Below are 16745 nucleotides of genomic sequence, written 5' to 3' on the forward strand. Positions count from 1 at the left end.
CACCACTTTGTGGCCAGGAGTCAGAGGACAGTGAGCCTTGGGAGGTTGGGGCAGCTTCCTGCCCCCCAAAATCTGCACTCAAGCCTACCATGCGCCCCAGCCCTGACTATAAGGGCTCGCGGTTAGTGGAGGGTGAACAAGGCTCCCAGGAGCAAGATGGACACAGCTGGGGTATGGGCCTGAGAAAGGACTCATGCAGAGGGGAGTCCATCACGGGCAGAGCAAGGGCACTGGGCAGTGAGTCCCACAGACCCCACCCCACGCCTGCCCTTACTGAGGAGCACGCGAGTGGCCTGTCTTCTCAGGGCCTCAGCCTTCTCTGCAAGACGTGGAGGATGTATGGAGTGGCCACTTGTTGGCTGCCCCTCTCCCTCCACTCTGAAGGGCCACATGAGCAGACCTGGCTAATTAGAGGCTCAGTGATGGGTCAAGGGTGGGCATGTGATCCAAGCTGGGCGAATGAGAGCAGGCATGTGCTGTAACTACTGCAAAGAGGTTCTCTGTCCTTAGGGATGACTGAGCTGGTTGATCTTAAGCTTGAAGGTGCTAGAGGCCCTCTGGGCACCTCAAGGAGAGTCGAGTCTACCTGGAAATGAAGTTCACCTGAAGAGAAACAGAGACCTGCCGTCCTAATGAGGTGGACTGAGCACCCGGATCCTGCTGCACCTGAAGCTCCATCTTTGGACTTTTCTTAAAAAGAGTACTCAGTACTGACATGAGCTAAGGCAGATGTGATCATGAGGCTCTGTGACCTGGGGAGAAGACCAGGGCAGGGGCTATAGTGGTGAGGGTGGGGGTCAAGTAAGTCACCAGAGAGAGAAAAAGCCAGGGAGATCATGAAGGCCTTGAATGCCAGGATAAGGAGCTGTGATCAGATTTGAGTTTTAGCAAGTTCCCTCCCACGGCAACAGGGGCAGGGAGTGGAGGGGGTGTGGAGGCCAGGAGGCCAGGAGGCCAGGGAGGAGACCCGGCCCGGCTAGAGCTGAGGCCCATGACAGGAAGAAGACACCTCCCTGGCAGGGCCCAGGCGAGGTCTCGGGACACCACTGCTCTTGCGGCTCTGACCTCTGCAGGATGAGGTGAGCCCACTCACCAGGGCCTCAGGCTGAGAGGACAGCGTACCCAGGCCCAGAAGGCAGTGCCTCCATTTACAGTATGGTCGCCAGGACAGAGCAGGGGCAGAGACCACATGGGGTCGAATCCCAGCTCTGCTACTTCTGGCTGTGTAGCCTTGGACAGTCACTTGACACCTCCATGCCTCAGTTTCCCCAACCATAAAATGGGGAGAATCATAGTACTGAACTCGCGGAGTTGTGAGGGTTAAATGAGAAAATGCGCAGAGAGCTTAGAACAGAGCCCAGCACAGAGTAAGACCCCAAGCTGTCAGCTCCTGTTATTATTCGAGTTACTATCCTCTGGGGGCCTGGGGGTGCTCCTGCCCTGTCCCCCACATGGGTGGGGAGGCGCGTGCCTTAATTCACGGAGCCCTCGGAAGCAAGGTGTGGTGAACTCTCGGAAGCAGGGTGTGGAGAGCTCTGCTGGAAAACTCTGCTGGGCGTCAACCCCGGCTCAGCCAGTGCCTCACAGCTGTGGCGCCTTGGGCGGGCCACTGCCTCTCTCTGAGCCTCAGATTCCTCATCTGTCCGCTGGGGCCACAGTCCCTACCCCTGGAGCTGTTGCGGGGAGGTAATCTCAAGAGTGTGTCAAGAGGGGCCAGCCCCGTGGACGAGTGGTTAAGTTCGCGTACTCCACTCCACTTCAGCGGCCCAGGGTTTCCTCAGTTTGGATCCTGGGTGCGGACGTGGCACCACTCATCGGGCCATGCTGAGGCGGCGTCCCACATGCCACAACCAGAGGCACTCAACTAGAATATACAACTAGGTACTGGGGGCTTTGGGGAGAAAAAGAAGAAGGAAAAGAAAAAAGAAAATTGGCACCAGACGTTAGCTCAGGTGCCAATCTTAAAAAAATAAAAGAAAAATTTTTTAAAAAGTACGTGTCAAGAGTGTGGGAGGGGATCTACGGGGCGGCCCCAGGGTGCCAAACGGAAGATGACCCAGTCCTGGCTCCTGACAAGCTCCCTGTCAGTCCAGCAGGCTGAGGCTGGAGAGACAGATGGATGGACGAACAAACAGACAGAGCAACCACCTCTGCCCCAGAGCCTCTCCCCAGGTCCCAGCCCGGGGCCCACCCAGGAAGGTGGCAGCTATGCGGCACCTGCCCCACCATGTTCCCAGACCCCCAGGGCTCACCAGCCAGATCCCAGGCAGGGACTTCCGGCTTCTGTGTCCTGCCGCCAGGCCCAGCCTCCCGCCGGCCCAGGAGCTCCCTTACCACCCTGACCTCGGCCTTCGCTCTCCCCGCTCTGGGCAGCGCGCACTCCCACCAGCTCAGGCAGAGGCAGGATGCGCCTCCCTGGGGCGCTGCCCTCTGGAACTTCAAACCCGCCTGCTGCCCGTGCTGGGCCTGCTGGGCCGGCAGGACAGCAGCCAGGGCCAGACGGACAGCTGTCCCCCTGCCCACCCTGGTCAGGTGTCCCGCCCCAGCACCCTCTCCAAACCCTGGGTCCCCGGGGAGCGGCAGTCCCTCTCTCTGGGCAGCAGTCCCAGAGGGATGAGAGGGCTCAGCCCCGACCTCTGCCTGCAGGTCCCTCATTACTTACCCGCCTCTCCAGGGGTCTCCCGGCTGAGCCCACACAGCATGTCTGCTATTGTCTCCCCAAGCCCACTGACTCCCTCGGGAGCCACGCTGCTTGGCCCCGCCCTCGCCCTCCCCAGGGAGGGGCTGTGGGAGCCAAGCTCACAGCTCCCACTGGCTGGGCACCGAGTCCACCCACTGCAGCGGGTGGCTCTCTGCTTAAAGGGGACACGGCCGTGTCCAACACCCCTCACCCCCACGGTCTGAGTCTGGGAGGGAGATCTTTGAAGACAGTGCATCTGGGGCCTCCCCCGAGGCCCCCGGGCAGACAGAGCCCCAGGTCCAGTTCTTCTCCTAACTTGTGCTGGGACTTTGGTAAAGGATTGCCCTTCCCAGGCCTCAGTTTCTCCATCCGCAAGAGGGGAACAGTGCATTCCAAACTCTTTTTTTAAGTAGTATATTCCAACAGAACCTTGCACAAAATTGCAGGATGTAAACCGGATAAAGCACAGCTGATGGACGACGCTAGGGCGGCTGCAGGTCTCAGGCGAGAAACCCTCATGCTTAGAGCCGCCGGGGCCTCCCACTGACACTCCAGCTACCCCCCAGGCCTCAGGTTCCTGAGCCCAACAGCCTGCCACACGGAGCGCCCCACCCCACCCCAGCTTTTGGGGAAGACCGAGCAAGCTGGGCAGAGGATCTGCCCGCCTCTGGGCTTGATGGGCAGGGGCAACTGGTCCCAACTCCAGCCCCAGCTGGGCCTCAGCCCTGCGCCTCCTGGACTGCTCCACGCCAGCTCAGGACTGACCCGGACAACCTGACAGACAGCCAGGGCCCCTCCTCCAGCTCTCTAGCGGTCCCAGTTGTCCATCCCACCAAAGTGTGTTGGCACCAACTGAGGGCCAAACACCATGTCGGTGCTGGGAGAGGGGTGGGTGACAGCAGCGCGGGCGTCAACAGCCTGCACAACGACACACTGCAGCCGGCGGGATGCAGCAGCGAATACAGACGAGAGCCCGGCTCCCGGAGTTCTGGTGCATGCAAACAAGGAGGCTCAAATTTGCTCCGTGTCAGTCAGTGAGCGAGAGACTGCAGCCCAGCGGCTAGGGACTGGGGGCTTCTTCTGGGTTCCCTCTTGAGCAGTGCCCCCCACCATGGAATCCAACCCAAAATTCCTAGGTCACCCACACCGGCTCTTGCCAGCCCAACGCTATTGGTACCTTTGGAACAATCCAGACTCTAAATTGGGGGGCGGAGGCACTTGTACCCTTGTACCCACAGATTCCTGCTCCTCCCCTCTTGCCCACTTCCCAAGGTGACTTCAGGCATGTCCCAGGGGACAGGGCCCAGGTTCCAGGCAAGGTTCCCTTGGACCAGCATTGAGGCCAAAGGTCACAGCGAGATGCCAAGGGTTTAGTCGTGGGAGGTCTGGCGAGTACACAGAGGGAGGACCTGATCCTATCCGAGCGGCATTTGCCAGAACTGGCCTGCAGGGGAGGGGGCGCAGGCTCTCGACGTGCCCACGGTGCCGGGTGACGGTCAGCAAGCGGCTCGCAGTGAGGGCGCAGACCATCACCTGGGCACAGAGGCCTCCGAGGCAGCCCGGGCGCCACCCCAGGCAGGAAGGGATACGGTCCTTCTCGGTGTGTGAACTGCTCTTAACAGACCTTTGCCCCCCATTTACAGCCCCCTCAGGCAGGAGGGCTGCGTGGCCTTCAGAGTCACACCCAGCCCCTTTTGCAAGAAAACACCTGCTCACACACAGCATTTAAGGGAGAGCGAAGACAGCCAGTTGGGAGCCGCGCCCTGCGCCTGCCTCTCGCCACCTCTCTGGGTTCACTACTGTGAATGAGAAGCTCTGGGAAAGGTCACGCCGTGGGTTGTGGGAGAGCTGCCGTGCAGCGTTTCTCTGGGTGCCTGCGATGCTGGGATGCTGGGACCCAGACGTAAGGGGACAGGTGGGAAACAGCGTCTGCCCTCTGCCCTCAGCCCACGAAGCACATTTTCATTTGATTTTATCCAAGAGTATGTTTGGAAGCAACTGTTAGTTCATTTGGGAACAAGGCAGGCTTTAAATAAACATTTGGCACAGAAAGGTTGAGTCACTTGCCCAAGGTCACTCAGCTCTAAGGGTGGAGCCAGGTTCACACCACAGAGGTCTGGTGCCGGCACTGCTGCTCTTAAAGGTGCCGCCATGGGCCTCTCAAGATTTCACGGGTTTGTCAAGGGGTCCAGGAGTGCAGATGAGGAGCAGTTAGCTCTGCTGGGGGTCCACGGAAGAGGGGTTTGTGAGCCTATCTTTGAAGGATGGGAAGAATGCGCCAAAGGGGAAAGCCACTGCAGGTGTGTGTCCACGGTCCAGCCCCAGAGACTATTGAGGAGGCCAGACAGGAGGTGGAAGGTCTCCTGGAGTCTCCATCCACCAAGTGCTGTCCGCGCACCAGCAGCCTCGGCACACCCGGAGGTCACCAGCAAGGCAGCCTCTCAGGCCCCACCCAGGCTGCTGGATCCGAATCCACGTTTCCACACGCTCCCCGGGGACGCAGATGAAGCTTGAGAAGCGCTATATTAGGAGTCTGGCTGGCATCCCGCAGGCAACAGGAGCCCAGGACGGTTGCAGAGAGGGGGGTAGAAGGCTCTGGAGGGACCTCTGACCCGAGCACCACCCAAGGGAGAAGGCGGCAGGGCCTGGGAACACGCCGCAGGGCCCCTCCTGGAGCTGAGAGCGGGTGAAGCTGCTGCTCAGCCCAGTTCCAAAGATGACCCTTCCTGTCCAACGCTGCCAAACCTCAGGGACGTGCAGGAAGAGGGACAGATTGCTGGGCAGCACGGCGGCTAGAAGCCTGGCCTGTGAGGGGCCTGGGCCACCAGTGGCTCCCGGTCACAGCATTCGCTCCAGGTTTCCAGAGCTGTGGATGGCCCGTGAGCAGCGACTGGGCAGCCTGGGAGAGGCGGCAGGGCCACTGAGCTGGCGGGCAGCCCCTCCATGGTCAGGAGAGACCCTGACACCTCCACATCCTTAGGTTTTGTGAGACAGTTGAAGGATGGATTGCTGTGTGACCTGGGGCACATGTCCAAACCTCTCTGAACCTCAGCTTCCTCAGTTGCACAATGGGAATAACAAAAGCAGCCACCCCCTGGGTTTGGGGAGACCATGTGCTACTGAGTCAGAAAGCATTCATCCTTCCACTTTCCCGCCAAGAGGCTCACACCAACACCCTGAACAGACCTGAGAGGCAGGACGTCACAGTGGTTAAGCACACAGGTCAGGCACACCCAGGCTCCAATCCCGGCTCTGCCGCCCACAAGCCGTGACCCCTGGCGAGTCACTGCGGTCTAAGCCTCAGCTTCCCCACCCGGAGGAGCGAGGGGCAGAGGCCTTGGACGGGCTTTGCAGACTGCGACTGTCCAGCACACACTCAAGACCTCTTCCCCACACAGGGCCAGGCCTGCAGGGCCCTCCTAGGTGTCTCTTCACGGGACACCGCTGTTGGGACAGTCTCTGGTGTGTGGGGCTGTCCCTCATACTCCAGGACTCCCGGTGTCCCTGGTCCCTGCCCACCCAGGGGCAGTGACCCCCGAAAGTCGAAACCAAGCAACCCCACTACTGCACAGATGGGAAACTGAGACCCAGGGAGGCCCGTGTCTGAGGACCCCCAGCGCAGAGGGGGCCGGGACTCCAGCCTCCATCCTGCTCAGGTCCCTGGCTGAGTCCATCATTAACCACAGGCGAGCTGTGTCCTGAGCCTGCTGGAGGCCCTGAGTGACAGCCGGAAATGAAGTCTGGGCAGGAAGGAGGCAGAGATGGTGATCCGAGGACAAGAGAGATAAAACCTTTATTGCTGTTCAGTTGCTCCTTCCTCCCTCCCCGCTCACACCAGCGGGGGGCCAGGCCAGGACATCTGCTCCTCCCACCCTCCACCTAGGTGTCAAACGTTCCCATAAGATGGGCATTATTGTCCCCCTTGAAAGATGGGGAAACTGAGTCCCGGGCCATGACTCCACTGGCCACAGGTGAGGGGCACTAGTGACCCCCTCAAGGGTGCTGTTTGGCTGTGGCCCTCACTTCAGCCGGCTGCCCCATATCCCCCGCCCAGCGCCCCTTGCCTGACCTCAGGGCAGGCTGGAGAGAGCTTCCGGGTAAGGCCACCCCAGTGGGCGCTCCCAGGCTGCGGCCCCAGACCAGCACTGTCCCTTGCTGCCGCCCTCCTCCAGCCCTGGAGGGCGAGGGGCACACAAGGCCAGGGGGCTCCGGTGGCTGCCGGAGCCAAGGCCGGCAGGCTGTGCGCAGACCAGGGAGGAAGCCCGGCTGGCCGAGTGCACATCCAGACATGGGCCAGAGGGACTACGGAGCGAGCAGGGTGTCCCCAGCTGCTGCTCCTGGGGAGTCTCTGGGAATCCTGACTGGGGAGGGTTGAGGAGCCACAGGACCAGACCTGGATGGGGCAGCTCCTCAGGCCTCCCTCTTGGCCTCCATGCTCCCCTTGACACCTGCAATGGCTTCCCTCCTAGAGGAGGGACACAGGGCCACAGTCATGCAGGGGGCCTCTCTGAGCCTCAGGCTCCTCCTCTAAAGTGTGGATGAAGTTGTCCGTCCGCAGAGGGTTTCTCTTGAGAAGCTCAGTGAATAAACAGAACACCTGGAAAACTGTTGAATGCAGGGCACGTGGAGGTGACTGTCTCTCTGGTAACTCGCTCACTCAAAGAATGTTTATCATGCACCCACTATCTGCCAGAAACTAAGCTGGGCCCGGGGTCGTCAAGTGAGCAAAGAAGAGGCAGAGCCCACCTCTGGGGCTGCAGTCTAGGGGAGGGCAGAGGTCAAAGGAGAAAACATGCGGACACAGGTGTGTAACCGAGATGGTGCTGAGGGGAGTGGGGACACCCGCTCTGAGACAAGAGGAGGGGGAGCAGAGGGCGGCCCCTGGTGCCGTGGCTGTCTGGGGAGGGCGGGGGCGCTCGGCTGGAGAGGAGTGGGAGTGGGCTCAGGGAGCCTGGAGGGCCTGAGGGACCTGACTTGTTTCCAAACGGTGGCAGGAGGGAACGGGCTACGGGGTCAGCATGGCATGGCGTGGGGGGGCGGGGACCAGAAGGGAGGAAAGGGGCCAGGCACCTCAGAGGCAGGAAACCTGGAACCCAATTTTGTCTGCGCCTCAGGCCAGCCCCCTCCTGCCCTGAGGCTCAGGTTCCCCTTCAGTTGAACATCAGAGCCCTTTTGGAAGGACGGCCTGCAGTGGAGGCGGGAGAGGTCAGACAGCACAGACTCAGGATGCGCCTTGATGCAGAACAAGAAAGAGGAAACGGCCTCAACTACGAGCAGACACCAGGAACGAGATCGGGACCGACGAGCCCCCACTGACTCTCAGAAAGGCCAAGATGAGACATGCAGACAGAACCAGGCGCTGGGGAGCATGGGGGATGGGGCGTCACAGGCCCTGTGGGGGTAAACTGAGGCAGCTATGCCCATGCTGTGACCCAGCACCCTCACTCCTGGCAGTTATCAAAGAGTGATTCCCGCCTTGGGTCCCTAAGGGGGAATGTTGTTGGAAGGTGACCGGGGTCTCCATCCTGGGGGAGGGGACGGGTAACGTGTGGTGGGCGCGCCCCACGGAACAGGACACAGCTCTCAGAAGCACAGCCACGTGGATGGATTCAGAAAACATAGTGTCAAGTTAAAGGCAGAAAGAAGGAGAATGAGAAAAGGGAAGGAGGAGGAAGGAAGGAAGGGAGAGACAGAGGAAGAATGAGACGGTCCCTGTAATATCATTTGTATGAATTAAAAACACACACCGAGCTCTCACTCACACGCAGCCAGGGCTCATGCGTGCATGAAGACCTATTCACAGAGCAACAGTTTCGAGGGAGGTAACTGGGAGTGGGGACAGGGCAGGAAGGAGAAAACATAAGATAAAACAGAGCCAGAGCGGGTGCTAGGCTGGCCCAGGACCATGTGTGCTAGGAGCTGAGGAATTCAGCTCAACCCCCAGAGCCTGGGGTTAAAAATAAAAAACCAACAGTGCCTCGGATGGAAAGTTAAGAAGTTGGAGCTCTCTCTTGAAAGCGCTGGGAGCCATGAAAGAGTTTAGAGGGAGAGAAGGATGAGGTCAGCCAAGTGCCTTAGAAAACTGACCTGCCTGGGCACTGAGAGTCCCTGGGCTGGGACCGGGGTCAGCCCTCAGCCACCCTCCTCCCTACATCTGCTCCAACTCTGCCCACCCGCCCTGGTGCTGCCTTTCAAGCAAAACATGAAAGAGAAAAACATGAGAATAAATGGGCAAGTAGTCAGGGTTCAGCCCTGGGAAAGAGCAGCATCAAGCGTCCCAATCTCAAGATGTCCATGTGGCCATGGCAGCAGCCCTGCCCTGCCCCGCCCTGAGCACGGAGGCAAGAGGCCGGGGTTCGAGGCCCAGCCACTGCTCACACAGCACCTACTCCATGCTGAGAACGTTATACATAACATCAGGACACCAGCGTCTCCTGTGGAAGGGACTGCGCCCCAATGGACCTGATAGAGCTCAACCTGAACAAAGGGCGCCAGAGGCAGGGCAGCCCAGAGGAAGTCAGGGAGAGGTGCCTGGTAGAGGTGGTGTTTGAGCTAAGCCTGGAGGGACAAAGGAAGCAAACACTCAAAGATGAGGCGGGAAGGGCCTTCCAGGCAGAGGGAACAGCCCGGGCAAAGCGGGGAGGTGGGAGGGTGTGGAGTATGTGTAGGGAAGGCACCAGCCAGCATGAAGAGCAGGCAGGCTGGACAGGCAGCTGGGGTGGGTCCCGGCAGACAGCGAGGTCTGCGTCAGAGGAGAGTGCACTGAATGGGGCCTGCCTGGCACTGTGGCCGCCATGTGGACAACATTCAGGGAGGGGCAGGGTCTCCTGAGCCCCCTCCAATGAGACGCTGGGGGCATGGGGCACAGCCGGCTTGTGTGGCTGCTCCCGGACGAGCTGCCCTGAGGAGCGAGGAGGGGCTGGAGCCTCTGCACATGGCAGTCAGGACACAGCGACGCCCCCTTGCGGCTGGTGATCGACAAGGCTCTGGGAGGGGGGCCCAGCCCGCATCCTGTGGAGCAGAGACCAAGGGCCCGGCCTTGAGCCCAGGTTCCACCTTGGGGCTAACGCTGTACCCGGGATCCCACCATCCACCCTCCAGATCAAGCATTACCAGACATCCAAATGAAAATGGCCCAGAGAAGGGGAAGGAGCTAACATTTACGGACCGCCTACTGGGTACTCAGACTTTATTATGTAGTGTCTCATAAAATCTTTCAAGAGCCCTGTGGGGTGGGCACTGCTGCTCCCATCTTACAGAGAAGAAACTGAGGCCCAGAGAGGGGAAGGGACTTGGCCACGGCCCCCAGCTGGGATGGGCTGAGGGTCAGATCGCCAGAATCCAGTGCTCCATCCTCAGCTCCTTTACACGGGCTCTTCTCTCTGCCTGGAACTCCCTTCCCCCTTGCCCCTTAGAACCCAACCTAATGCGGCCTCTACCAAGAAGCCCACCCTGACTCTGCCAGGTAGGTCCCCTTTCCTCTCCCAGCCTTTCCTCCAATGTATTTGCTCACCTGTTCTTTTCCATTAAATGGGGGACCCTCGATTGTCTTGCTCACTGGTTTCAACCCTATGGTTTCTGCTGTCTGGTACAGCTTGTACACCTCCACAAACGGGGAGCTCACCACTTTATGAGCAACCCACCCTACTCCTAAACACTTGTGAGGGATGAGAGTCAGTCTGTTATCCTGAGCTGGAGCCTGCCTCCCTGTGGCTCCCCCAGGCCCCCTACCCCAGGACCACCCTGCAGAGACTCAGGGGCTGTGTGTGGACCAGGTCACGGCCTCTGAGCCCGGCAGGAGAGGCCACAGCTCAGAACCTGGATGTGGCTTCAGTGGGGACCCTCTAGCTCCCCTCCCATCCCGAGGGCCTCTCCTCGGTGTGAGGCTGGAAAGACTGGGTGGCCATTCACCCCATCGCTCATACGTTCGTCTTCAATCGCCTCTGGATTTCAGCGTGCTTCTCCCCTCAGTGGCCTTGGCTTCAGGCCCAGGAGGCTGGGAGGATCACTCTCTTTACAGACGAGGAAATTGGTGTCCAGAGGAGCGTCTGGCTCCAAAGCCTTAAGCACAGTCCTGTAGACATGTTCTCAAAAGGGCTCTGTGTGACGGTTTCATCTCATTTTGTGCCCTCCCAGTGGACGCGAATACTGACAGAGAACCCTGGAGTTGGGGACGAATGGAGGGACCTCAGACAGGGGATAATCCAGGAAGGCCCATCATCCAAGGACCCTGAACAGCCCAGCTCAGAACACGCCAGTGAGGTCCGGGCAGCACGTCCCCCACTGGTGGAGGGGAGTGGGGGCGCTCTGAGGGTTGGGGGCAAGCCCCAGCAGAGGCCACTTGTTTGAGAGCAAGGCTTGACCCTGAAATTTCTGGGGTCGGCTGAGGCCCCGCATCCATGGTCCCCTCGACATTGTTATGGAAGGACCACTGGGAGGTTGCCAACTCGTGACCCAACTGGCCGCCCTGCTCTGCAGCCGTGCCTCCCCTCCTCCCCCAGCACCACGCACCCAATGATTCCCAGGCTGGCAGAGCCTTCACATGCGCGGCCCGGGGAAGGCACTCTCCCTAATCCCTCGCTGCCTGGCCAATCCCGCCAGTCCTCCCAGGTGGCTCCCGCGTCCCTTCCCCCAGGAGCCTTCCCTGACCTTCCAGCTGGTTGTGCCTCACTGGGTCCCGAAAGCCCACGGGCACCCCTCACTTGTCAATTCCCTGGACGTCCCACCCTCTTCCTTGTCCGTCTACCCCTGGATGAGCCTGATACCGAAGTGGTGATGAGCATTCTCATCGGTGCCCCTAGCCTGTCGGCAGCCCCTCCTCCAGCAGCAGCACCACAGGTGCTCAGTGGGGCCCTGGTCCAAGGCCCGGCTCCACTCTGACTGGCCGGCTGACCTTGAGCAACGCTGGCCTCAACCTCCCCATGTGCAAAATGGGGGACATGTGTGGCCTCCAGAGGCCACCTCAGCCCCGACCTCCCAGCCTAGGACCCCCACCTCAGTCCCCAGCATGGGCCCCAGATGACCCAAGCTGTTTCCAAACCTCAAACAGAGCTTCCTTGACAGACCCATCCTGCAGATGGGGCGCCGAGACGCAGCGAGGCTCAGGGACCTCCCCCAAGGCCACCCGCAGGGACCCCGGCTGCCCCAGTTGTGTGGCTGCGAGAGGTCGCCGGGTATGCGCCCCGCCTCGCCCACCCACCTGCCCACACATCTGCGTATGAGTCACCATCACCTCGGCCAAGACACCAAAGTGCGGGGGCTGGAGCGACAAGGTCAGCCCAAGGAGAGCGAGGGGGGCTGGGGGAAGCGGCAAAGAGCCTTCCAGCCACGGAGAGCAGAGTCGGGGTGGGAGGCACAGAAGGGAAACTGAGACCAGGAGGGGCAGGGACCTGCTCAAGGACCACAGAGAGTGGAGTCGGCCTCAGTCCCCTGTCTGATGGACCTTCTTTCCACTCCATCAGGCCGTCTCCCCAGGGACGCAGACAGGGCCGGCAGCCTTCACAATTATCTGGGCAATTAAGTCAGGCAGATGGTCCTGCTAGACTGAACGCTCAAGCCGACAAACGGGACGATGCTGGGACGTTGGCTGACGAGCTCGGCACTGGTGCTGCTGGGTGAAATGTGCCACTGGGACCTTCACTCACAGTGTGTGCCGGGATCAGAGGGCATCCGGCCTGTCCTGCTCAGTCGTGCCAGACCCTGTGAGAGGGACACAGGCTGCGGCATGGACAGAGGTGGTGGCCTGGTGGGGAGGGCAAGAGACTCTGTCCTGAGAGAGATGGGGGTGCTCAGCCTGGCGGGGCAAACTTGGGAGCCCCAACGCTGTCTCTGCAGGGCTGTCCTGGGGCAGGGGGAGCAGAGGGAAGGCAGAGAACCTTGGGGGAGCCTGGGGAAGACAGACGGGGGCCGCATACCAGGGATGCCACAGAGGGGCCCCCTGCTGCTGGCGGGGAGGCCAGGTAAATGACCACTGAGAGACGGCTCTGTAGTGAGACCCTGGGGCTCGGAAGTCAGCCGGGGGTGGGGGACAGACTCCACCACTTCCTTCCCCCCTGTGTGACCCCGGGAAAGTCACTTCCTGTGTGAGCATCCGTTTCCCACCTGCAAAAGGGTGATTTAGTTCACCGTTCACGGGGCTGTTGTGCGGATGAGAAAGTAGACGGGAAGTAGCATACAGCAGGTGCCCAATAAATGCTTGGGGAACAAAGAACAGGTCCAGAGGCTTGCTCCAGGCTGCCGGATTCCAAGAACAATTCCAGGGATGGGTTTATCCCTAGCTCCTTGATAAAGGAAGAAATCCCGCTGCTGAGACGCTACAGCTGAACTTCTGGTGCCCCTGCTGAGGAGGGCCGAGGCCTGGGAGCGGGTGCCATTTGGGCACTGAGGGGGGGTCAGATCTAAGACCCTGCCGCCGCTGCAGTGTGAGAAATGCCAGGAAGCAGACGTATGTGGAGGCGAGCCGGAGACAATGGGAAGTCTCCTTGCAGAGGGCGAGGGAATGGATAATGCAGGGCAGACGCATCGGGGGCCTGTGCACCGGCCGTGGCCTCTGCCAGCCACGCTCCCCCCCTGGATAGCTGCGTGGCTCCCCCTCACCTCCACCAGGGCTTTGCCCGAATGCCACCTTCTCAGCGTGGCCTTCCCCGAACACCCCATTACCCACACGCCACCCCCCCCCACGCCCCCACGCCCCGCACTCTCCCCACAGCACTCGCCACCACTGCCGACTTTCCTTACTTGTCTTGCTCCCTGGCTGTCATGCCTCCTGGAATGTCGCCCCCATGAGGGCAGGGACTTTTGTCAGTCTTGTTCCCTGTTCTACCCCCAGGGCCGAGAAGAGTACCTGGCCCATAATAGGTACTCAATCGATATGTGCTGAGTGAGTGAACAGCACAGGGTATTATGCTGCCTCACCCTCCATCGATTCTGCCCACCCTACAGCCCTGGCTCCTCACCTCTCTCCTGGACCCCAGCACAGTCTCCTCCCTGCAGCCCCGCCTGTGGTCCGCAGAGTGGCCAGAGATTATTCCAATACTCAAAGCTACTCCTCCACTCTCTCCTGCTCAAGGACATTCCATGGCTCCCACTGACCCCAGGAGAGAGTCCAAGCTCCACAGCCTCTCGCCTCCTCTGTCCTGGTTCCCTTCTCCCCCGACACTCTCCACTCTGATTCAAGTTCTCAGTTCTGTGAGGCAAACCTTGCAAGCCTCCAGGCATTTGTACAAGCTGTTCCTTTTGCCCGGAAAACTCCTACTCATCCTTAAAGACTTCAGCCTGCGAGCTTTCCCTAACTGTTCTCAAGCAAAATCATTGCTTCCTTCTCCAGGCACCTATTGGGCCCCCTACCCTGACCCCACTGAAGCCCTGACACCATCTATACATCATTTCTGCCCTGATCTGAGCTCTCTGCATCAGGAACCACAAGTGATTCCTTTCTGGGGCTGTGACACCTAACACTTTAAAAATATCACCAATATTTTACAATTTAAAAATATTTTTGCAGCTGCCCAGTGAGTTAATTCAATATTAACCCCATTTTACAGATGGGCAAACTGAGGCCCAGAGTGGTGAAGGCACTTGCCCTGGCTGCACAGCTGGATTTACGCCCAGCGGTTGACTCCAGGGCCTGTGGCCTGCGCTGCGTATCCTGCCTCCCTCACATCAACACACGTGAAATGAAAGCTCTCACTCTCAATTAAAGGCAACCATTTTACGCCCCCGTCCCCCGAGGCCGGAGCACGGCTGGTCCAGCACGGGGGTATCAGGGTCAGGCCAGCTCCGTAGGCCCCTCCCCTCCTGAGCCTCGTGTCCTCACTGTCCAGGTGGGGACAACGGTGGCCACGGTGGGGACCACCTGAGACGGGCCGGAGGTGAGCAGTGAGCGCCGGGCACCGCAGAGCTGATCCCCTCCCTGTGCCAGGTGCCATTCTGCCTCTGCGGCCTGTGGCTAGAGCCGGGGCCAGCGAGGCCAGGCAGGGGGGGCTGCTCCTAGATTTGAGCAAAGTCTCGAATTCCAGTCTTGGGGACGCGGGCGGGGCTGCGGATGGCCCTGTGGCCCAGGGACTCCCCTTAAGCCATCGCACTGTGAGAAACTGGGGGTCTTACCCAGGAAAGATGGGGAATACGAAGCCTGTTAGGAAACACAGGCTGGAGGTGGGGAGATGTGTGCTCAGGCACTTAAGAAAGTCTCGGGGAGAAGACAGAAGAGACTCCTCCCGCTCCCCGGATCTCGAACCCTTCTCCCTGAGCTTTCACACTGTCACATGGACACACAGCCTGGGCGTGCGGGCCAGCAAGCCCCACGCGCCCCTGTCCCCCACCCCACCCCCGCAGCCCCGTAGAGCTCCAGGAGAGATGCTAGGCCAGCGCACAGGGCGCCTCAGTCCACCAGGGGGCACTCCCTCTGCCGTCTTGGCTTATTTCCCGTCAGGGGCTTGCTGGTCCCAGACACGACCACCGCGGTCCACCGTGCGTGTATGTGGGGTCGGGGGGGAGAGGAAGCAAGCAGCTGGGCTGCTGAGAGGAAGATGGAGTTCGAGATTACCAGGAGTCTACCGCGGGCCTGGCCCTGCCAACAGTCCTTCCTAATCATCACCGCCATCTAGGGAGGGTGGCTTTTCTTGGATCCGTTTTACTGATGAAGAAACTGAGGTTCTGAGTGGACCACATAGGACCTAAGAGTCAGGGGCCGGATTTGAATTCAGGTCTTTCCGGGATAACACAAGCACGTCCTGCACCTCCGAGGGGTAGAACCTGATCCACGGCATTTAGTTGGCTGTTCTCCAACCAAAGTGCAAATATGGACCAGCCCCAGACGCGTCTGTCTATCCACCCAGCCTGAGAGGATCCCAGTGGGTCCTCAGGGTCTGTTGAGCTGAGCAGGACAGTGGCCTTGATGAGTGAGGAGGCTGTGCCGGGGGTGGTCCCAACAGAGGAGTCCCTGGAAAGCCCCAAGGGAAACCCTGTTTCTGATGCTCTCCAGGTTCAGGTGCTCTGTCCCTGTGGAACAGGCCTCCAGGGACCACCAGCTGCCCGTGGGCCAGTGCAGGCCTAGAGCCCTCTGCCGCCCCACAGACCCTGCTACCCCAGGACTACTCCTCCCGATGTATGCCCCTCAGAGTCTAGAAAATGCTCACGGCACTTACGACAGCTGGCTTGAGAGAGCCCCTGGATGTCAGCCGTGCGGCCTTGGGTAAGTTACTTAACCTCTCTGCACGTCAGTTCCCCCTCTGCACAATCAGGATAAGGACAGGACCAACCTTGCAGGGCTGCTGTCAGGAATTAATGAGTGGATGCATTGCCTGGCACACAGTGCTGCTGAATTAATGTCTCTTACTGTTGTCCTTACTAACAGCATGATTCTTCTCAGTTCTGAGGTCTGAGGCACAGAGACCATGAATCCACTGCTTGCCCTCACCCCTCCAGCTTGTAGATGGAGAGATGGTGGCACAGGGAAGCCGCAGGAGGAACCCGGGTGGGGGGAGCCTGGGGGCTTGACTCCCAGCTCCCCACACTCCTCCCCACACCCACTCCCACCCCAGACTTGCCCCCACCTGGAGCCTCTCCTGGGGCCCTCTGTGCAGGATGGGACCCTCTACACGTGTCGGCTCAGCAAAGACTCAGTCTCGCTCAGGGCCAAGTCCTGCATTTGCCCACAGACCCCCTGCCCCAACTCCCCACATCCAGCCTCTGGCCCTGCACACACACACAGCACCCCTGCATGCCCAGCTCGACCGGACAACCCCATGCTCACAACAGGAAGGAAAGAAAAGGCCACAAGGGACATGCCATGTGAGAGGGTGATGAGGAGGCTGTGGCACAGAAAAGTAGAGACGGAGAGAGACTGTCACACACAGAGGGACCATGAGAGAGACAGCAGCAACGAGAAGGGCAGACAAGAGCAAGACAGAGGGGCAGAGAAAGACAAGGAAAGACAGAGGCTGAGGGGGAGAGAAACAAAGATGAGAGAGGGAAACACCAAAGAGAGACGGTAAGTGACAGAGAAAGAAAGAGAGTTAGAGAGACTCAGGCAGACAAAGAGATGGAGAGAGAGAGAGAGGGAACA

General features: G+C 59.9%; 1 protein-coding gene across 9 annotated transcripts in view; it reads right to left on the bottom strand.

Annotated features, from left to right (window-relative positions):
* GRIP2 (glutamate receptor interacting protein 2) overlaps positions 1–16745 on the bottom strand; it is a 98746-nt gene that overhangs the window by 42271 nt on the left and 39730 nt on the right. For 2 of the 9 annotated variants that reach the window (XR_011426800.1, XM_070237197.1), the window contains exon 1: positions 2663–2728. The exons of 3 other annotated variants lie outside the window; for them this stretch is intronic. Coding sequence is in view for 2 of the 6 variants with exons in the window: in XM_023619908.2 (XP_023475676.2) it covers positions 2663–2702 (40 nt within the window). In the remaining 4 variants the exon portion in view is untranslated. Of the gene's footprint in view, positions 1–2662; positions 2790–16745 lie in introns of those variants that run through there. 4 more of the 9 variants (XM_023619908.2, XM_023619907.2, XR_011426802.1 and 1 more) reach the window with 3 other exon arrangements.

Source organism: Equus caballus, chromosome 16 (assembly GCF_041296265.1).
Source record: "Equus caballus isolate H_3958 breed thoroughbred chromosome 16, TB-T2T, whole genome shotgun sequence".
Lineage (NCBI taxonomy): Eukaryota > Metazoa > Chordata > Mammalia > Perissodactyla > Equidae > Equus > Equus caballus.